Raw genomic sequence first — 23,639 nt, forward strand, 5'->3', positions numbered from 1 at the left:
ACTGGCTGCCTGCTGCACTAAGAGGGCCGCTAACCACGAACACTTTAAATGTAACTTAAGAAAAGCTTCTTGTGTGTATTGCACATGATATTTTTATTTTAGAGGAATAGGTCTCAGATTTTATTTACTTAGTTATTGATTCTAGTTAGTGTATTTTTATTTTTTTTGTAAAGAATCTCTGCACTTGGCCCTGACCAGTTGGCTCAGAGGTAGAGCGTCCGCAGGGCGTGCGGGGAAACCGGGTTCGATTCCCGGCCAGGGCACATAGGAGAAGCGCCCATTTGCTTCTCCACCACCCCCCCCTCCTTCCTCTCTGTCTCTCTCTTCCTCTCCCGCAGCCAAGGCTCCACTGGAGCAAAGATGGCCCGGGCACTGGGGATAGCTCCTTGGCCTCTGCCCCAGGTGCTAGAGTGGCTCTGGTGGCGGCAGAGTGATGCCCCGGAGGAGCAGAGCATCGCCCCCTGGTGGGCAGAGCATCGCCCCTGGTTGGCGTGCCGGGTGGATCCCGGTCGGGCGCATGCGGGAGTCTGTCTGACTGTCTCTCCCCGTTTCCAGCTTCAGAAAAAATACACACACACACAAAAAAAAGAATCTCTGCACTTATTGGATCTAATTTCTTCAAATACTTTTCAGATTCTTATAGACATCTATCTATAATGTTTTTAAATGTTAATTTTAATAATAAATATTCTAGACAAAAGAGTGAAAGTAAAATGACATCTATTATTACTTTATAAATATCTCCATTAGTACTATATACACATGTGTGTATAACATGCCCTTTACCACATACATTATACCTATCCCTTTTATTCATCTAAATATTTATATACATATGCTTATGAATAAACTTGTTTATAAACACTGACATAATCACAAATATTATAATGTAATATATATGTATATAAACAGTGAGAAGCCTTATATAATTTTATAAACCTTTAACTTTCCATGAGCATGCATAGGTATATTCTATTGTTATTTCATTTGGAATCGTAGAGCTAACCTATAAAGTTTCTCAGGTGCATTCCAGTTCATTGATGAGTAATAGTCATCTAGTATTTGTGAAGGTTTAGTGAACCTGATAAAGTAGTTTGCATATTTTTCAGTAATCTAGCATTCACTCATCCACGTCACAGATATTTATTCGTTCGTTCTTTTAAATTAGTGTATTTTTAATTTATTAGGATGACACGGTTCACAAAAGCATACAGGTTTCAGGTGTGCAACTTGATAGAACAGCATCTACACACGTCACCGTGCACCCTGTGCCCCGAGCAAAGTCTCCTTCTGGCCGTGTCCTCCTCCTTTGCCCTCCTCCCCCGACCTCCACCCCCTTTTCCGTCGGCCGTCCCCACCCTGTGATCTGTATCTGTGGGTTCTCTGTATACATTTTTTGGCTAATCCCATCACCTTCTATCATCCAGTCTCATCACTGCCTTCCTCTCTGACAGCAGCCCGTCTGTCCCATGTGACCCTGCCTCTGTTGCTATTCTGTTCACTTTACTGTGTTCATTAGATTCCACATCTAAGCGAGGTCATATGGTATTTGTCATTCACTTAAAAAAAATAGTCATTCTATGACTGGATTTCCATTGAGCATCAGAGAGTACTGCGACAATAACAGAGGAAAACTTTTACTTCATGAATCCTGGAGTCTGGAGAGAGATAGATTAAAACAATAACAAAATAAACAAAAATTTAAATAAAACCGTGATTCAGGCTATGAAAGAAAATAGCACAGAAAAGTGTTAAAATTAAAAATATGCTGAAGTAGTTTCTTTAAAGCTTCTGAGCAGAGTAACAGAATATATCTGAAATTAGAAATGTCTGTGGAAATTTGTGAAGTTTAGGCAATGGTAAATTAACACAAGTGATAATAAAAAATGCTTTCTTATTTATTTTAATTTATAATTTTACATGAAGTTTAATTAAAGATCAGAGAAAAGGAAAAGGCTAACTCTAAAATTTTGAACTGTATTTATGTTATATTTTAGCCAGGGATTTTTGAACTAAGCAAAGAATCTTTGTTTTTATAACCTTGAATGTAGAAATTAACAAAGTACAGTGAGGGCTTAAATGGACTGCCCATTCATATTTATCACAGGTAATTTGGGGCAAGACATGAAGCAAAACATAGTATTGATTAATAATGATGTTAACTATGCAGTTAAACCTTCATATTAAGATATTCAAGTTCACTAAAGAGAAAGTTTCTCATGATTTTTGATATGCAGGGAGTGACTAGCTGCTCATGTGTTTGGAATGGTGGGTATTACTAGACTAGAGAACCTTCAATGGTCTTGTCTTACCAACCTGAGGTATTAAGGAAATGTAATGCAAATATATCCTCCAAGGAAAAAAATTACTCTAACGTTTTACATGAAGTTTTGTTTATTTGAAATATATTGTAGATCAGTGATATTCCTAAAAGTATTCTAAACACTCAGACGAAATACTATCTTTTGTATTTTGTATGTTCTCTTTTACATCTCTAGTCTCATGCAGCATACATCATAGTGGACGATTCAGGCAGTAATCAAAGGAACAAACAACTATGTTACCAGGGACTGTTAAATGTTCAGAAGAAGAATAAATGAGGGTCAGCATGCAGGGAGTATGGACAAGTGTGAGCTCTCAGGAAATAGGGCGATCGATCGGAAGATTCCTCTCCTACTCCTCAGCATGCTATTGGAAGCAGGGGGAAGGGAGGAATACATTTGTGGACTCCGAGGAAGCCGGTGGCAAATGCAAGTGTGAACCTTGGTGTGACCATGAAGGGCAGCCGCAAGGGGACTAGCATGACAGTTGTTTCCAAATTTTAGTGTGTCTCAAAATCACTTGAAGACTTTATTAAAACACAAATCATCCCCAAGTAATGCCGATGTTGCTGGTCTTGGGAGCACGTTTTGAGAAACCCTGTTATAACGAGCAAAGGACATGGGAGAAGAAGCTGAGAGTGAGGTGGTGAATATATTCTATTTCATATACACTTTGTATAATGTAACTTCATCACATATATTATATTAATTATATTGTCACGTTATTTTATGTTATGTTACAGAGGAGTGTTAAGATTCATGCTTTCTATTGCCTTATTATCTTGTCTTTCATAAATAATTCTAACTAGGTGTGTGAGGGGGAGCCCTTAAATGACAGTGGAGAACAAAACAAAAACCCAAGTCACGGAGGAAGTTTAGGGAAAAAAATGAGAGCCATTTCCTGGACAATGAAGAGAAAAGTGGCTAAAAAGTACATCAAAGCCCTTTCTGAGGAAAAGGTGAGTGAGGGTACTCTGTTCATCACTTGGGTTTTTCTATTCAATTTTCTTAAAATATTTAACATGTTCTTCTAGACAGAGAAATGCTTGTGCTTTATGAACGAGTTCAACACCTCATTCTCCCTCAATAATTGTGCCCAAAAGTTGAGTGGAAGAAAATATTGTTATTCCTTTTCTTTTAAAAAATTTTTATTTTTAGTTTACTGGGTTGACATGGTTTCAATTGTCCCACTCAATATAACACCCTCTCTACACACCACTTCATGACCCCCCATGTCCCATGCAAAGTCTCTTTCCAGCCCCATCACCCCTTTTACCCCCTTCCCTCTCCCTCCTCCTCCCCCTCTCCCTCCCCCTCCCCCTCTCCCTCCTCCTCCCCTTCTCCCTCCCCCTCCCCCTCTCCCTCCCCCTCCCCCTCTCCCTCCCCTTCCCCTCTCCCTCCCCTTCCTCTCTCCCTCCCCCTTCCCTTCTCCCTCCCCCTTCCCCTCTCCCTCCCCCTTCCCTTCTCCCTCCCCCTTCCCTTCTCCCTCCTCCTTCCCCTCTCCCTCCCCCTTCCCTTCTCCCTCCCCCTTCCCCTCTTCCTCCCCCCTTCCCCTCTCCCTCCCCTTCCTCTCTCCCTCCCCCTTCCCTTCTCCCTCCCCCTTCCCCTCTCCCTCCCCCTTCCCCTCTCCCTCCCCCTTCCCCTTTGGCCACTGCTACCCTGTTGTCTGTATCTGTGTGTTATGTATATATGATTTTGGCTAATCCCTTCACCTTCTCTGATCTCGTTCCCTCTTCCCCCTTCCCTCTGACAGCTGCCCATCTGTTCCTTGTGACCCTGCCTCTGTTTCTATATTGTTTCTCTGTTTATTGTGTTCATTAGATTCCATATATAAGTGAGATCATATGATACTTGTCTTTCTCTGCCTGGCTTATTTCACTTAGCATAATAATCTCCAGGTCCATCCATGCTGTTGTGAAAAGTAAAAAAAAAAATTTTATAGAATGCATTCCTATTTTAATAGAGGGAAATCACCTATGTAATATGTGAAGAACATATGTTATTTATGTTGCAGAAAAGATCACTATTTCATTCTTCTTTATTGCCAGCTAATATTCCATTTTATAGATAAATCTCATATTTTATTTCTCTTTTCATCAGTTGATGGACATTTCGATTATCTCCACTCTTTAATTGTTATAAATAATGCTGATATAAATATTTTTGTGCAAATTTTTGAATGGAAATATTTTTTCATTTCCTTAGTTATATGGTAACTGATATTCTGAGGAGCTGACAAACTGTTCCCCAAAGCAATTGCATCGCTTTACACTCCCACTAGCAAAGTGTAAGGTTTCCAATTTCTCACGTGCTTGCCAACATGTGTCTTTTTGATGCTAGCCGCCTTAATGGGTTTGAAGTAGAATCTCAATGTGGTTTTGATTTGCACATTCCTGAAGACTAATAATGTTGAAAATCTTTTCATGTACTTCTTAGCTATTTGTATTATCTTTTTTGGAAGAAGGTTTATTTAAATTTTTTTGCGTACTTTTTATGTGGGCTTGTCTTTTTATTGTTGACTTTTAAGCATTTAAGAAATATATTCTGGATACAAGTCCTTTATCAGATGTATGATTTGTGATAGCATACATTATCTCCTATTCTGCGGGTTTTATTTTCACTTTCTCGATGGTATGATTTGCAGCACAAATGTTTATGATTTTGATGTAGTGCCATGTATCTATTTTTTTCTTTCATCACTTATGCTCTTAGAAGTAAGTGTATCTCAGAAACTATTGCTTAGCTTATGTTTTAAAAGATTCACTCCCATGTTTTCTTCTAGACATTTTATAGTTGTAGTTCTTAAATTTTAGTGTATGACTCATTCATTTTTCTACAGGGCATGTGGTAGGAATCTGATTTTATTCTTTTAAATGTGGATATGCTGTTGTCCCAAAACTATGTTAGAAAGACCATTCTTTCCCCATTACATTTATTGTCTTGGCAATCTTGTTGAAAATCAATTGATTATAAATATATGGGTTTATTTCTGGACTCTACACTCTAATCTATTGAGCTGTATGTTTAATAGTCATTCTTTTTGGAACCCATTTTAATAGGACTTCCATCCCTAATACTTCGTTCAAACAGTTGCCACAATCACTATGGACATCTGTGTGGTCAAATCCAGTGGCCGCTTTTCTTTCTTCTTCCATTACTTTTCAGCTGTAGTTCACATAAATGATGATTCCATTACATAGGAAACACATTCTCTTCTTTAGGCATTCTTCTGGCTTACCTTATTTTTTGTGGTTTCCATTCTTAGCTCTGCTTTCTATCCTGTCCCTCTAAATACTGAGCCTTCCTGGAACTTGCTCCTGGATGCTCTACTCTCTTCTCCTACTCTCTCTCATTCAGTCTCATGTGTTTGTTTTTTGCTACATAAAAGATTGTTTTTGTCCAGTTTTCCCAGTATCAATACACAATACTGTTATAACTTTAGTCCAGGAAGAACAGACAGATAAAGGGATGAATTGAAAAAAGAGAGAAAGAGGAAGAAAAGGAGAAAACCAAGAAATTATCCAAAATTTCTTTTTTCTTCCACTTTTTACACTAATCATCAGCATATTTCCTTGGTTATAACCCCAAAGTTTATCTAAAGCCCCTAATTTCTTCATGTAAACTATTTGCCCTTTAAACTAAATAATCAACCCCTTTTGCCTAGATTACCATAACAATTACCTAATTAATTTCCTTTTTCTGCTCTTTCTGCCATCCTTCACATGAAAGCCAGAATGATCTCTGGAAAAGTAAAATTCAGAACACACCATTCCCCTGGTTAAAATTCTACAGTACCTTCACAATGCATTCCCTTCTATGGTGTGTTCATTCCGGTCCTCTGAGAGGTAGACCCAAACATGAGAATAGACATGTCAAAGATTTGGGGAGAAAAATGCCTGTGAAGATGAAGAAGAGAAAGAAGGAATAGGCAGGGAAAGTCTGACACCAGTAAAATCACAGGAGGAAGGAAGGAGAATTGGTTATAGTCTCAGACTTCAACACTGTTCTGAGAAAGCTTTGGCCAGATTGATGGGAGTTCTTAAACTATCATTTTCCATTTAGAGGATTCTCACAGGATGGACTCAACTAGCACTCTACCGGTACCCCCACTGTTCAGTGAAGGTCAGGGAGCACAGCTCCCATGCAAACATACTTGTGGACACAGAGGGGTGGTAGCTGGGGCTGTCAGTAAAGAAAGGACCCCCAGCAAGAGATCTGAGCGGCACATTCCTATGGCCACCACCCGTGGTCTTTAAAGCTCTGGTGATCTGGCTCTCTTCTATTTAGCATATCCTAACACTCTTCTTTCTTAGTCCTTTCCGCTGCATAACCCAAGTTAATTCTGAGTCTAGTTATTTTGATCTTGTTGTTTCTTTTTTGCAGGAGATCTGTGTCCAAAGCTTCACATAAATTATATCTTCTCAATTGCTCAGGACAAGAATGTAAAGTATTTAATACCTTATGAAGGAGGTCTTTGGAAGCAACTCCATCAAAATTAGCCAAACTTCTTCCAACCTTAATCCCAGCAGCTAATCCCCTCCCATCACCAAGTTTTATGTTCTTCATAGCACTTATTATCCTTGACATGGTCTTGCTTATTTTGTTTATACACACCTCCTCAAACAAAACACACACACGCACATACATACACAGCCCATCACACTAAAATCTACCTCATTAGAGCAAGGATCCTGTTATCTTGTTCACCATAGCAACCCTAGTTCTCAAAATGGTGCCAGGTACTTAGAAAGTGTTCTATAATTGTGCTGAATGACTGAACACATGAATAAAGGAATGGATAAAAACATAGAACCAAACTATGTAAATCTAATATATATTCTAAAGTTTATTAATGTTTAGAAATACTAAAAAACAAGGAATATAAAATTACATTTGGATGAATATTAAGAAATTCATAGGTTTTATCCAAACTAGCTAAATATGGAAAACATTTAGATGTTTTCAAGCAGATGTAATTTGTTTTGAAATTGTCTGTCTTTCTAATTTGATGCAAGATTTGCTTTTCACCTGGCTAGGTGGCAAGCATGGTATGAGATCTGTAAAGCTTCTTAGATAAGCTTTGCTTCAGAATTGCAAAGTGTGCATGTTTTATTCATATCTAATGATCACGTGGGTTGCAAAGATCTGACACGAAACAACTATGGAGAGTTTAAACATGTAATATCAAATCTCAAAAGATTAGTAATGGTGGTAAATAGGTGATAAAGAGAACATGATGGAATTAAAGTGCTTTAACAGAAAGAGCACAGATGTTAATAAACCTAACATTTCTGGTTAAATAGTCTTGATACAATATTCATCCTAATTTACAAAAGGAACCATTACAATTTCAACAGAATTCCATTACATAGACTGTTCTTTCGAAGGAAATTTTCCAAGTATACTATAAAATGTTCTGCTAGACATTGAAACTGAGGTGAATGCTTCTCATGTCATGTTGATGTATTCCTAAGGATTTTGTCACTAAACTAGATCTTGTTTGTTGAATCAGTGCACACAGTGAATGTCTCTATGGAGACCAGTTATGTGACCTTAACCTCTGGTCTGTTTTTCTGAAGGATGTGGAAGAGTCGGAGGATGCTCTCCCATGTCGAAACAGTGACCCCATGATTGGGACCCACACGGAGAAGCTCTCCCTCAAGGCCAGTGACTCCATGGACAGTCTCTACAGTGGGCGGAGCTCATCAAGTAAGGCGATAGACTGAGGAACAAGATCTTAGATGGGAGGGAGGTCCAGGTTAAGTTGACTAAGATCAACAGATTTGCTTCTCTGGGGATTAGTTTGTCTAATTAGCTACAAGGTTCCAGCTCCCTGATAAGATAAATAATGAAAATGTATGATGTGTTGAATTGAAAGAGTTGCTATTTTTTTAAAACGATACCTAATATATTGGATAGAATTCCATATTACGTATTTTGAAATTTCTAACACTGTGGTCAGCAGGAATCTTGAGAATATGCCTCAAATGATTATGGTGGGTAATTAAATCCGCATCCTGAATATAAAAATGTATCCTGGGGTGAGCTAGCATTATCCTGAGTCAACATTTTAAAAATGACTTACAGTACTCAGATAAATAAAATCTTTTCTCTGTCTCTTCTTTCCTTCTTTCCTCTGTCTCTCACTTCTTTCTTTTTCCCTCCTTTCTTCCCTCCCTCCCTCCCTCCTTTCTTTCTTTCTTTCTTTCTTTCTTTCTTTGTTTCTTTCTTTCTCTCTTTCTTTCTCTCTCTCTCTCTCTCTTTCTCTTGCCCCTTTCTTTTCTATCTCTTCTCTTCTCCTTCCTTCTCTCACTCTTTCTTTCATTTCCTTTCTTTTCCTTAAAAAAATTATGGAAAAGGTAAGACATGTACATCAATTCCAACATTTATTTTTTCAGTTTTCATTTAGCATTAGTGAGTAAAGGGTGAAGTAATATGTAAATATTAAAAAGTAGGAATATTACTAATTCGGTGACTAAAAGTAATCAGCACATGTTCAAGAAGTGTTTCTTAGAAACACTGATAGTTTTCTAAGAATACCACTCAGCATTCAGCCAGATATCCTGCTACAATATTTAGATGAAGCTACTGTTATTGCAGGTGCCTTACAGCCTTTTATATGTACATTCTTGTACATCTCTCTGACTCTTAAATTTTTTTTACAAAGCTTATTTTTTTAAATTTTCTTTTAAATCAATTGCTTCTCTTATTTGAAGTTAGATAACAGAGACCAGATATTTCAAATATCTTGAATTTTATTCTTGTTTTATTAGCCACTGAATAGTTATTTTGTGTGTGTGTGTATGTGGGGGCTGCTGCAGAGACATTTGAAGTCTATGTTTTTGCATACGAGAAATTCAAATATCATTAGTATTCATTTCTGCTAGAAGTTTTAAAATTCTAAATTGTGATGCTAAGTGTGGAAGAACTTTATTATTATTTTTTTAATTTTTATTTATTTATTTATTTATTTGTATTTTTCCGAAGCTGGAAACAGGGAGAGACAGTCAGACAGACTCCCGCATGCGCCCGACCGGGATCCACCCGGCACGCCCACCAGGGGCGATGCTCTGCCCACCAGGGGGCGATGCTCTGCCCCTCCGGGGCATCGCTCTGCCCTGACCAGAGCCACTCTAGCGCCTGGGGCAGAGGCCAAGGAGCCATCCCCAGCGCCCAGGCCATCTTTGCTCCAATGGAGCCTTGGCTGCGGGAGGGGAAGAGAGAGACAGAGAGGAAGGAGAGGGGGGTGGAGAAGCAAATGGGCGCTTCTCCTATGTGCCCTGGCGGGGAATCAAACCCGGGTCCCCCGCACGCCAGGCCGACACTCTACCGCTGAGCCAACCGGCCAGGGCCTGGAAGAACTTTATTAACTAAAATGTATCATGGAAGGCCAGGGCCTGGGTGGTCATGGAACGGAGGGTATGAGGAGAAAGGAGCCCACTTAGCTACTACACACAACTTACTTTCTGGAATTCGAAGAAACTCACCTTTCTTTTACACCCATTCATATACAACGGGAGCGTCTCTAAGGATGCTCACCTTGTTTCTCCAGTTATTGTCATGCATGGTAGAGAAACCGAGGCTGTCCCTTCATTGCACGGAGAACCACGGCCACACTGTGGGAGAAAGTGAAGTGGCAACTGAGAGTGATGGGGAAACTGCTTCCCCGGGAGCCATTCCTGCCCCTAGACCAGCCGCAGAATGGACTCACTTTCTTCTTTTTCCCCTGAGGCTCAAAGTCAGAAAGGAAGAGGACAAAAAAAAACAACAACAACAAGGATGTGGAGCAGCTTAAAAATTCCAGTTTAGAACATTTTCCAAAGCCACATGGACAAACTTAATCATCTGGCATACACAGGGAGTCTAGTCTCTACTGTCTGCAACCTTAACAAGTACCCAGCACTGAAAACACGGCCCTACTGTATCAGATCGCAAACCCCAGAGACCCAGGCCACAGGGTGTCCGGGTTAGGAGCTGCGGGAAAAGTGGTAGATGGGCTGGAGATAGGTCAGAAGTGGCTCAGAGGGGGCTGAGTGGGAGGTAAAGTCAGGAAGGGCCCCTTAGAACCCCCTCAGGAGGACGCAGCCAAGGCTTTAGCCTCGTCCCTCCCTAGCTGTGTCCAGGTGATGGTTCGGCATGTCAGGAACCGTCAGTGAACACTGTTCACCCCTGCCTCGCCTTCTCCAGGTGGAATAACCAGCTGCTCAGACGGCACCAGTAACCGGGATAGCTTCCGACTCGACGATGACGTCCCCTACTCCGGACCGTTCTGTGGCCGTGCCCGAGTGCACACTGACTTCACGCCAAGCCCCTATGACAGCGACTCCCTGAAAATCAAGGTGCGAGCACACCACAGCTGCGCTCGGCGTGGTTTGTCCAGGGCTGGCTGCGTGGTCTGTCTCAGGAGTCCAAGCAGTGAGCACTGACAGGGGGAGAGGAGATGCGAGTGCATTCTCCCCAACAGGACTGGGGACCTGTTTTACTGCGGCAAGCGTTTAAATAGAACATGTCGGGTGGGGTCAGGGGGTCAGTCTGCCGAGGCCGTCAGCATATACGTTGCTGTTCTGTAGATATTGCAGCATCTTCTAAGCCTAGCGGCAAAGAAGAGATTATCTGCATTTTTCTGAATGCAGGTGCCTAGCTCTGCCTGATCATTGCTGAAGTAAATATAACAAAGCCAAGGAAAGGGAGAGAAGGAGCAACTATCAGGCAAGAGTCCAGTGGAGCAATGGCCTTCGGAACCAGACTTGGCCCGGGCAGGTTCCGAACCTAAATTGGTTACCCTGTGTAACCGAACATCTTGCTACCAATCCTGTTCCCTCCTGAGTTCCTTCTTCTTCCTCTTCTCCTCCGTATTCATTCTCTGGTGCTGTGTAGCAAGTTCTCACCAGCTCTGGAGCTTCCAACTACACAAATGCATCGTTATCTCCTGGTTCTCTAGGCCATAACTCAGTCACGGCTCCTCCGTTTAAGGTCTCACTGAGCTAAAATCAAGGTGTCAGCAGGAGCTGTGGTCTCCCCTATGGTTCAGAGCCGTCTTCCCAGCTTGCTGGCTGCGGGAAGAATTCAGTTCCTTGTGGTTGCGAGAATGAAGCTCAGGCCTTCATGCTGGATATCAAATGGGGGTTCTTTGCAGCCCCCAGGGGGGTGCCAGCTGTGGTCCCCCTGAACCATGGCCATTTGTCCCCCCAAAGCCTGCAGGAGACAAGCTCACTCAGGCTTCACATCTCTTTATTTCTAAGAGCTCCTACCCGATTAGGTCAGAAACACCCAGATAATTACAGAATTAACTCATCTGGGACATTCGCCACACCTGCACAGTCCCTTCTGTCATATCACACCCCATCATCACACGTGGTTTACCTCGTCCTGTTCACACTCAAGGGCAGGAGCCGGTTACAATTGTACACACAGAAGGTTTAGTGCTAAAATACACTGCACACAGGAATGAGGGGATATTTCAAAATGAATAGGAAGCTATAAAATATCCCAGCAGTATATTTTATTGACATTAAATTATTCCTTTTAGTAACACACAGTGCTATATAGCTAAAAGGACAAAATTTATGAATTTTTTTTTTTTTACTGTCAACACCAAGCCAGTGTTCACCAATAATTAGAAGAAGTTATGAGGTATCGATGCTATTATTTACCATTCGAGCCACTCAGCTCTTCTCCTTATCCATTCTAAGGTATCACATCAGAGTCAGCTCAGCTGGAGTTTAAGGAAAACATTATTCCTGATAGTTAGGCCGTAGTCCCTGTCTTGGGAAAAGGATGCTAGAGGCCTGGTTAACATCATGGAAGGGGGTGGTGAGAGAAGGGACGGAACTGAACACAGTTCGATTTGGGGTAGCTTTCCGCCTCTCCTGCAGTCTCAGGCCGGTTCATGGCCTCTGTCGCTGCCTACGGTGACACTTGTGGAGCTCGTAGAAGGCACCGTGTGAATCACACAGTAACCGCTGAAAACGGAATACTCATGTTTCCATAAAGGGTCTTATCCAAAATGAAGTTGCATCTTTGCTTGGTGACCTTCCCCAGAATGTCCACTTTTCCTAAGTTTAAAGGACGATAAGAAGGAGGCAGCAGAGGGCTGCTGTGCTTAGAAACTTCTAGTACTTCTGGGGATTTTCTGGGTCTGCCTAGCTGATCACGGGGAGCCTAAGTTTGATGCCCTGTAGTTAAAGGCAGAGAAGAACTAGACAAACAGCTCATTGGGTCAGACAGGCAGGCGATTACAAATCGGAAAAACCAGATCTTTTAATCATATTGCAAACGCAATTTGTGTTTTAGATGTTAGAATATACACTTACAGAGGCAGCAAAAAAAAGATATTTTTAGTAGCCAACCTAATACTTTGTTTGAGGGTAGACCGTTAATATGGCAAAACTATCAGAAACTATCATGTCTTCCCTGGGGTAGAAAGTTATAAGTCTCAAGGGAGTAACTATGTCTCTTAAAGGTAGACACTGTATTTGTATGTATATCAGTTTTCTTTACAAATAATTACCCCTTCAACCCTTGCCAATAACTGGCCACCTGTAGCCAAATATAGTCTCAGGTGTGAATAAAGAAAATGACCAAGTGGTTTGTCCGTCCATTTGGGCTTCATTCGTGTGTCTACCTAAACTTTGTTGTGGAGCTCAATCTGAGAATTCTCTTCTCTACAATGATCAAGTAGCATAATTTTCTCTTAGTGCACACATACTTTATCACATATTTGGTGTGTACAAAGTTCTGAACATTTTCATTATGTTAGATGAATAAGATAATTTGATGTGTTTATTTTATATTGCAGATGAATTTTTTAGATAAACTGAAAGCATAGTCACAGACATCTACTCTTTCTCATAAATATATATATGTGTGTATATATGTTATTTATATATATAGCTTTCACAGAATGAATGAAAAGAGCATCATTTTTTAGTTTGGATGACTTAGGCTTGAGTTCTGATTCTGCCACTTTTACAGGCTCTTAGGAAGTAATTTAACATTTGTAGGGTTTTTTTTCTGTGATATTTAGAATAATAATGATATCTTTCTACATATACCTAAAAGGTATATTGTGGCCATAAAATGACTCTAGGTATGCAAACATGTTTTGTGAGTTACACTGTGCCCTACAAATAAAAGATGATGAACTGATATGATAGCAAAAGCAAAGCATGTCATCTAATAGTACATGTGGGAGCTTTTCTTCAAGCATGTTGTTTTCTTTATTATTACAAGTAAATAATTTCTTCAGACTTTTACAATAAATTTTCTCTTAGATTTGTTTCTTTTATCTCAGAGAACCCTTAAGCATAATGTTCTCATTACTCTCTTTTCTATGATTCCATTCTTTCTGCCAACCGTCGCGACACCAGACTTCTCTGAAATCTCCTCTGAATATTTCTTTGTCCTTAGAAAGGAGACATCATAGACATTATCTGCAAAACACCAATGGGGATGTGGACAGGAATGCTAAACAATAAGGTGGGGAACTTCAAATTTATTTATGTGGATGTCATCTCGGAAGAGGAAGCAGCCCCCAAGAAAATCAAGGCGCACCGGAAGAGCGGAAGAGAAACATCTAAGACCCTGAAGGAGTTCCTGGAGATGATTCACCTTCAGGTTAGCCAACTTGTGGACTCTTTAATTCTTGTGACATATGAACAGAATAATTTAGGAGAATAGATCAGTGTTTGTAAGAATTGTTAAAGAAAAAAAGACATGACTTACAGCAAAGGAAAACCTGTTTTTTCCAAGAATAGTTCTTATTTCTTCTTTATCACTTTTATTATGCAAAGACAGGTCTTGATATAACATCCTTCGAACCAAACTCTAATGGTACTTATCGATGACAGTAGAGATTAATGTTGGGAAAGTGCAGTGAAAAATGAAAAATACCTTGGAGGATACATAGCCCAGAGAAATCATGTAAATGAGAAGGATAAATAGAGTATGAAGAGTGAGGATAAAAATCCAGAGAATTGAAAGAAAAAAAATTTAAAATTGCATTTTCTACAGAGTGGAGAGCAAAAGCAAGTCAAGTGAAAATAATATAATTGTTTTCAAGGTAATTTGCTGGAACACAGTGACTATTAAGCCTGCATAACCATTGTGTTAAGAACGCTGTGTTGTCTATATTCACAATTCAGTTATTTTCTAATTGCATTAGCAAACTACCTTGTTAGATGGTGTGGTGTGTACATACAGTATACCTAGACTCACTCAATTTACTGAGTTGCAATCCAGTTTAAAAATAAACACAGTAGTGCTCTGATAGCTTTCAACATTCTTTAAGGCAGTAGCCAATTCAATTCAACTTGCCTTCATTGTTTGTCCTGAATCACCTAGTTATGCTGCTGTTGTCTGTAGATGCATTATCTGGGTCTTCCGACATGACCACTGGTGCCCCTACATGGGGCACTCCTTGTAAGAAGTACACATTTGAATCCTGCCTCCGCCGCGGGTCCCATGACCAGTGAGAAACGCAAAGTGGGAGGAAGTGACATAAGCTGAGCCCAGAGCCCGCTGTTGGACGGTTATGTCAGAATGGGAATTCTGGTTTTCTCTGTTCTACTTCAGTGTTCCTTCCTGGAGACTTTTAAAAGAATTGCTACTTTTTTCTTTTCATTGTATGTCCACAAAGAGTTGGTAATAAATTCTTCCTGATTATTTAAAACTTCTATACTTCCTCTTATTCGATCTTAATGACTAAAAAATATATATATATTGCAATAATGATTAAGTAAAATGGGAGGAATTTTTGAGGAAGTTGAAAAGCACCCACGTTCACTTTGAATTTTTATCCTGTTAGAGAGAACAGAGGTTACATAAATAAAATACAGACTTTGAAATCAGAAGCCTATGAATGTTAAACTAATATAACTTGATGCAAATGATGGACAATATATACATGGTGAGAAAAGGAAACACTACTTCTCCCAACGTCAGTGCTTTTGTAAAGTTTAATAAAAAGAAAACTTTTAATTAACAGAAAGTCTTGAATTCCTTTGGTTTATAACTGAAATCCTGAGTCTTTTTTATATAACTTGTTTCTGATTCAAATTCACTGTTTAACCTACCCCAAGAAGTTAATGAGGGTAGCCGTTTTTGCAATCAAGCAAACAAGAGACGTAGATTATTATAACAGACTCTATTAGAAGCATTTTGTCGATACATTTAAGGACACTCTAGCTTTGTCAATTTAGCACTTTGAGAGATGAAAAAGCACCAAGTAGAATGAATGACCCAGCTATTTAATTGATCTATTATTTAGCATTGTGTAGCTTACAGTCATTATCTCTTCTTAATGTTTGTCCTTCCAGAAGGTCAGAATTATCCAGCATACTCTTTTAAACGCCCTAAAGTTCCTATGTGAAAAACTAGTACAAGGAAAAGAAAGTTCAGCAAATTTTTATTGGCATCCTTGGTTTCTAGATGCATTTCTACACTTTCTTGAAATCTATAAAGAACTAAAAGTCAAGTATTTGAATCGGACTAGCTTATATTATAAATATTTTTCTCTCACGTAGGAATACACATCAACACTTTTGCTCAATGGTTATGAGACCTCAGAAGATTTAAAGGACATAACAGAAAGTCATCTCATTGAATTAAACATCAAAAACCCGGAAGACAGGATGAGGTTACTATCAGCTGCCGAAAGTCTCCTTGGTGAAGAAAGTAAGTGTGTACACCTACCCTTCTCCCTAGCTGATAATCACAGTTTAATGTCAGTAGTAAAAATCATTCAAAACCGAGTCCCGATTTAATGTGCCGAGAATCATAATGTTTCCTGTAAAATCAGTATTTTCTTATATACTTGCAACCAACAACTCTGGTCACATATATAATTAGGAAGAAGACCTTTATTACTTTATTGGACTCAGAAAAAACAAAAGGAGTTTTCTGAATCCCTCATTTATATTCTACAGAGCTATTAATTTACACACAAGTGCATGTCTGCATTCCCACAAACTGAGAGAGAGAGAGAAAGAGCGAGAGAGAAAGAGAGACAAATATTTAGTGACAGCATGAGCCATTAGTGAAAAATGTCATACGCGACTTCTGTAGAACAGCACAGAGCCTAGCTGCTACACAAGCAAATTCATTTCATTACCATCTAGTCACATCTTGAATGTGTTTATAATATTCTTTCAAAATGTTATAATGGCTTGCAAAAATATTCCGCACTCAATTTGATTATCTGAGATGGCTCTGTGTGTTTGTAAAGTATAAACTGGAGACGGAGGAATACATGCAGATTGACTTCGGGCAGGATAGCGGCTGCACCAACTGGGTTTGTAAAGATAGGACAGCTTTCGCCCGGTCTGATCACTCTTCTGACTAAATCTGCTCTGAGTTCTAGGGAGTTCCAAGCTCTGCAAGGACTATTTTTAACAAAAGGAGAAGTGTCTAATTTTAAAGATGAAGAAGAACTTAGGTCATCTAATTCAATTTCCCCTTTCAAAAGTAATAATAATAATAATAATAATAATAATCACTGACTACTTTTTTGAACATGTTCCCAGAGCTAAACTTTGAGCCACTTTCTCCACATTTATTGTAGTGCTGTCTACAATTCTATGGGTTATGTAGTATATTCTCCATTTTTACAGTGAGAAATGCGGAAGGTGAGTAACTTGTCCAAGCTCACGTACCTGGCAAATTGGAGAGCTCGCGCCAGTGTTTGTGATGCCATACCACACTCCCTAACTCACCAAATACCAGCCCCATTGCAGAGTAAGGAGGAAAGCTGCATTTAGGACCCAGGCCTCCTGAATGTCCTTTTGTGGGCTTCCCTACAGCCTCTCTCTTAGGCCCCACAACAGGGTCATAGTTGCACAACTGAGTTTCTATATACTGACCGTTTATCTAGTAGGAATTACTTTCATTTTTTAGAAACTGCATGGTACCTTTCTTTTTTAACTTGCTGTCTTGAGCTTGCATAGATCTTTGTCTTTTGCAAAAAGCTTTCATATGTATGATAAAATTTGACACCTGCAGAATTGATTCCGTCCTTAGGTCTAGGTGTCTATGTGCGTGCGTTCTTTGAAGTTGTGGAGGCTGAGACAGGACCAAGAGAGGGATGGGGTCACAGACGCAGATGGAGATCAAATTTAAGTATCCACTGTACTCAACAGTACAAACCCAAACAAAACTGATCAGCTTAAATTCAGGTAGCAATATCTTTCAGGGAAATGAGGCAATTTTTTGTTGTTGTTATATCTTGTATTACAAATTATGTCTCCTCACTAAGCAATGTTAGGCTTGAAAAATATTGATTCTGTAGAATTTTTGTAATTGATAATGTTCAGTAGCATTGTCAGTTGTCTCCAAAATAATCTGACACTGAAGTAGAGGGAGAAGACTGAGTATTTTGTGAACACTTGCACATAACTGCTTTTCTTCTGCAGTACCATCTACGTCAGTATTTGTTCCATCTCGAAGATAAGAAAATAGCTCAGGGATGAATTTCAGAGGTCAAACAGCTAGATAAATAGTCAAGCTAGAGTTTTAATCAAAGGCAGTTTGCTATAAAACCCAAATTCTTTCTTCCACACATGCAAACTGGTACATATGAAAAGAACAATAAATATTAGAAAATGTCAACCCTCTGCTACTTTGCCAGTTTTTCTCAGCAGCTTAGGGTCAGTTTTCCATCTCAGAAAGGGGAGGTCAGTATTGAAGTGAGATTGGAAGCCTCGCACCGCCTGACTCCCTGAGAGGTGGAAGGCAGCTATGCAAACATTGCAGCAGGATCTGTGGCCAGAAGAGGCCGTAGAGCCAAGGTGAGCAGGCTCTCTGCTTAAACAGTGTGCAGCAGAGACCCACACAGGGGAGGTCAGTCCAGTGCCAAAGGCTGGGGCCACGTAAGGCAGTCACTTGATTTCTTTCATCCCAACCCCCTCATCACCCATCTACTTTCTATGTGAACAACAAAACAACCAAAATAAACATCTATGAATGATGTCATCTTAGAGTTAGGTATAATTTCTAGAAACCATCTGACTCAAATTGTTCCTCTGAGAGATGGAGAAACTCAGCCTAGAGTAGGGAAGTGTCTCTCTCAAGGTCACATATCTCGAACCTAGTCCCCTAAATCTAGGTACTGGAAACACATATTATACCCTAACCTTTGAAAATGAAACACAGGCCTGACCAGGCAGTGGCACAGTGTATAGAGCATTGGACTGGGACACAGAGGAGCCAGGTTTGAAACCCTGAGGTCACCAGCTTGAGCACGGGCTCATCAGCTTGAGCGCAGGGTTCCTGGGTTGAGTGTGAGATCATAGACATGACCTCGCGGTCACTGGCTTGAAGCCCAAGGTCACTGGCTTGAAGCCCAAGGTTGCTGGCTTGAGCAATGGTTTACTCAGTCTGCTGTAGCCCCTCAGTCAAGGCACATATGAGAAAGCAACCAATGAACAACTAAGGTGCCGCAACAAAGAATTGATGCTTCTCATCTCTCTCCTTTTCTGTCTGTCTGTCCCTATATGTCCTTCTCTCTGTCTTTCTCTGTCTCTGTCACACATACACACACACACACAAAGAAAATGAAACACAGTATCTCTGAAGCATGACGTGAAGTTCAATGTTTGCTGTAGAAAAGTACAAATCTCTCAAACTATTTCCCTTATAAAACTTTAGAAAACAGTACTTGAAGGTCACTTGAAGTTGATCATTTAGTAATAGCCAGGGATGTCTCAGTACACACGCACAGCACCAAATTCTGGGAGATGAAAAATGGAAAAAATGCAGATTCAACTAGTGTTTGCTGTCAACATACGACAGAGGGATTTTTCTTATTTTAATCTTACGGTCTAAAGTACTATTAGAATATACATGTCAAAAAGATGCATATTGCATATTAGGCTATTCTGACTGAAAGCTATTTATCTTTTATAAAACTGCTTTGCTCAAGAAATAAAGAAGAATGACTTCTATTTGTTGATAAGATGTCGAGTTCCGATGATTCGGCACCATGCTGATACATGCTTATTTTTATCTGTTCCCTACTCTGTGAATCACATCTTCCACAACCGTGGTGAAGTTTAAATGCACAACCTTCATGTACCGTGAATGATAAAGACCTTGAATATGTGGTTATATAAGGCTAAGACAAATGCATGTCACAGTTGTAGGTTAAAAATAGTTAAATACATGTCACGATCATAGGTTAAAAATAGTTAGCTTCCTTGGTCTGAGTGTGAAAGAATGAGGTATGCAAATCGACCAGGATTTTATTGTATGTATTTTATTCTGATCATCGAATAATGTCAGTTTGGGAACGTCAATAAATTCCTAGTTCAGAGCTTCATGGTTTCTTAGGTTGGGAACAGGAATATTTTGCTTTGCTCATTATTTAATATAAAGTCCAAGCAAAGCCGAATGGGCACCTGTTCTGAGGGCAAGAATGAAAACTTTGAGATAACGTAGAAAGACCACAGCCCCAGGTGAGCCTTGAATGCAGTAGAGGAACCAAGACTGGGGGGAGGGGGGGCGGGGGGGATGGAACCCAGACGGAAACAGAAACCAAAGACTGAGAGCAAGCAATTTTCTTTTTCTCTTAGGCCGAAGTATAATAGATAGCGTTGTACCCATGTTGACCTTGAAAATGTAAACCAGATTAAACTTTGTAGGTTACTGCTTGACAGGAGGCAAAGATGCTTTCCCCAGCAAGCTGACAGAGGGCTGGCAAGTGCTATTAGAGCAGGCCCCGGGATTCCCTCTGCAGAAGGACCTTGGGGTTCGGCGGTCCCCGAGACCAGTAAGGCCATTCTCAACTTGCCACCCCCCCACCCGTGCTGCATTACAGCTGAGAAGAAGTAGGTCACTGGGAATCCAGATGAGGTTAGAAGGAGAAGAAAAATTGGGGTGAGATTCAGCTCTCGAAGGAGCAAAAGTCCAGAATCTGTTTGTTTTGAACACGTTAGGATGTCTCTGTTTATCATCTGAATTTTAAAGGGTCTGTTTACTTGTAATAAACATTCCCAGCAAGTAAAAAAAAAAAAAAAAAAAAAAGACAGCGAAGAATATATGTGTGCGTGTATGTGTTTGGGTGTGCACTGTTCCATAAACAGGACCTTCCAGACCCCATTGCCTTGCTGAGAAATGTCTCCTTGGAAAAAGTTAACCGCTATTAATAGTAAATATTTTCTCTTTATTCTGAACTTGTTCTTCTTTTCCCACATCCAGGAACACTTTGATGTGCCTTCAAAGTGTGTCTCTGAGAATGTGTATGCACTGTTGTCCTTGGGGGAAACGGGTGCTGAAAATATCTGGCTTTCCCTTTCGCACAGAGATAATTAAATTTTCAATTGGAAGGAAGAAAAAAAAAACAGCTTAGGAAGTGAATAAGCACTCTGTCCTGGCATCTGTCTGTGTTTGAGGAACCTGCAGCCTCTGTCTGCTGCACTCCGTGAGGAGGAAGGGAAGGGTGGGGGGGTGCCAGGCAGTGGGCACCAGCTGCGGCCCCAGCAGCCCCGTCGCTCAGCTGTCCCCGGTTGTGCCTTCACATCTGCCCACCTGCCCAGAACGGTGCCGGGCGAGCGGCAGGGCCATGCCAGGGCCCGGGAGCGCGCCCCGCGGGGCGGGGCGGCGTGCTGTTCTGCCAAGCAGCGGGCCAGCAGTGGGCCGAGCCTGTGCCCGGGTAGCCCAGCCCCGACATGCGTCCCTGCTGTTTCAAACCCTCTTGCCATATGATTGGATTCTAGATTCAAGAAATATACACACAGCTTTAAAAAAAAAAAAAGAAAAGTTACGCTAACCGTCCACATACTCAGAGTACAGAAGACCCATAGGCATTTTACTAGTCCGTCTTTCTAAATAGGCATTTAATACTTATAGCTGTTGGGCCTTAAGAAATTTAATTTTTTCAGATTTTGTTTTTGTTTTACCCCTAAGATTGACACTATCATGGATGCCATATTTTATAGAATACAAAAAAAAAAAAAAAGAACAGTAAAAGGAAATATGAACCTTTTTACTCTGCTACGAGAGAACGTTCTCAGAGATAAGAGTTCATAGACTTTTCGCGTCAGTCGTCTAGGAGATTGGCCCCGTCAGTGTGGGTGCACTTGTGATTAATAATATTGACGGCGGCTGTGTCCTACGCGTGGTTAGTGAGGACTGCCCCCGCCAAGCGAGGCTGGGTCCTCTGTGACCGCGTACTTCCCCAGGACCCTGGGTTCTGCGCTTTGCACTAAGAGGGTTGTTAACAAATGCTTGTAGAATTCAGTTGAGTGTGGGAGTGGAGGGATTTTCAAATAGTAAACAAGACTGGGGTTTTTTTTTGAGGGGGGGGGAATAATACTTAAAGTGTCCTGCAACCCCACCTCACACATAAAAGTTTTTGTCACAGGCAGATAGATGGGTGTTGGTGTGCATTGTCCAGATGTCTTTTATGCAGGTGTTAATCATGTGTCTGTGCTAGAATGTAAAAGAGCACATCTTTAGAGGGCAATAGTGTCAAAAGGATCAAGGTTTAAAATGTGCATAATTTTATATCCAGGAATTCCAGTTCAAGGAATTAGTTTGATTGATTTAACTTCAATATACAAATGCATAAAAATACTAGCTTTAACCTACTTGTAGTTTTAGGTAAAAACTAAAACCAATATGAACCTCCACCATGAATTCACTTAAATAAATTAAGATATATGCAAACAATAAGACAGTAGGAAATGTTAGAATGAAATGCATCCTGACGTGGAAAGATGTTCAAAGCACGTTAAATGGTCAGAGCAAGCTGCACCTCGGTAATAAGCACGGTGATCCTGTTTTTGTCAAATAATAGTAATTTTTAAAACAAAGAAATGAAGGTTAATTTTTACCATGTCAAGTAAATAGGATTCTTTTAACCTGTAAGAAATATGAACTCGGCCCTGGCCGGTTGGCTCAGCGGTAGAGTGTCGGCCTGGCGTGCGGGGAACCCGGGTTCGATTCCCGGCCAGGGCACATAGGAGAAGCGCCCATTTGCTTCTCCACCCCTCCTCCTTCCTTCCTCTCTCTCTCTTCCCCTCCCGCAGCCAAGGCTCCATTGGAGCAAAGATGGCCCGGGCGCTGGGGATGGCTCCTTGGCCTCTGCCCCAGGCGCTAGAGTGGCTCTGGTCGCGGCAGAGCAACACCCCGGAGGGGCAGAGTATCGCCCTCTGGTGGGCAGAGCATCGCCCCTGGTGGGCGTGCCAGGTGGATCCCCGTCGGGCGCATGCAGGAGTCTGTCTGACTGTCTCTCCCCGTTTCCAGCTTCAGAAAAAAAAAAAAAAAGAAAGAAATATGAACTCGATTTCCCAAGGTGCCTCATGAAGCCATATAAAATAATGATTTTAAAAATTATTTGATCGTTATCAAAATAGTCCAATATGATACCTCAGCTGAAGCTGAATATTTTCTGGGACCAAAGCCTTGCACGGAGTGCGTGGCGGGCACAGGGGCAGCCTGAGGCTGCTGTTCAGGTGCTGAGTGACTGATCACGGTGTGTGTGCCTCCGAGCCCTGCTGACGCGGTCGGCACAGTGCACGGGGAGGTTGCTGTGGGTGTGAGTGGATTCACTTCCCGGCGCACCTCTCGCAAGGGGAGGCCGGATACGCTGGGATAAAAGGAGATGATGTGCCAAGAAAAGTAGTCATCTCAGCCCCCTGTGCTCTCCCAGCTGCAGGGAAACAGCAGACACTGGCTGGTTTTCCATAAAGGAAAGGGATTCCTGGTTGTCATTTGTTGATCTTTCAAAGGCTGTAATTAGAAAATTAATGAGTTCCGGTGATTTAAGGGTGTGCTTAAGGTGAAACAGAAATAACTAGGAGGTGAGCCATGTCGTCTACCTCATGTTTCTCCACGGACAGCGCTGCCTCCGGACGAATCAGTGCAGCCAGAGAGACCTCCCTGGGCGACGCCTGGGTGCTGTCAGTTTGAATGACTCAAACAGGGCTCTAGCGTGAGGCTGAGGCTCTGAGCCGCCCTAAGAGGCATAACCCCAGTTTCTCCTCTGGAGAGATGGCCCAGGCGAGGGAAAAGAGCAGTCAGAGCTGGGGGCTCTCTGCCCTTGAGTTCCAACGAGATTCTTCATGTGATCTTCTTTAGTTCATATTTCCTTCCACTAATCTAAACATCACGTTCTCCTTATATTTACTTATTTATTTGCTTGTTTATTTATTTATTTAGAGAGAAGTGGGGGGCGGGGGAGAGAGACAGGAGCATGGAGTTGCTCTGGTATGTGCCCTGACTGGAAAATCGAACTGGCAACCTCCACGCCAGGAGGAAGCTCCAGCCAACCGAGCTATCTGACCAGGGTTTTATTTATTGTTTGATTTTGAGAGAGACAGAAAG

General features: G+C 41.1%; 1 protein-coding gene across 2 annotated transcripts in view; it reads left to right on the forward strand.

Moving 5' to 3' along the window:
• SAMSN1 (SAM domain, SH3 domain and nuclear localization signals 1) overlaps positions 1-23,639 on the forward strand; it is a 141,969-nt gene that overhangs the window by 112,572 nt on the left and 5,758 nt on the right. For both annotated transcript variants that reach the window (XM_066241572.1, XM_066241573.1), the window contains 5 exons: positions 3,131-3,280; positions 7,901-8,030; positions 10,509-10,660; positions 13,731-13,937; positions 15,845-15,995. In XM_066241572.1, the coding sequence (XP_066097669.1) occupies positions 3,131-3,280; positions 7,901-8,030; positions 10,509-10,660; positions 13,731-13,937; positions 15,845-15,995 (790 nt within the window). The remainder of the gene's footprint in view (positions 1-3,130; positions 3,281-7,900; positions 8,031-10,508; positions 10,661-13,730; positions 13,938-15,844; positions 15,996-23,639) is intronic.

Source organism: Saccopteryx bilineata, chromosome 8, assembly GCF_036850765.1.
Source record: "Saccopteryx bilineata isolate mSacBil1 chromosome 8, mSacBil1_pri_phased_curated, whole genome shotgun sequence".
Lineage (NCBI taxonomy): Eukaryota > Metazoa > Chordata > Mammalia > Chiroptera > Emballonuridae > Saccopteryx > Saccopteryx bilineata.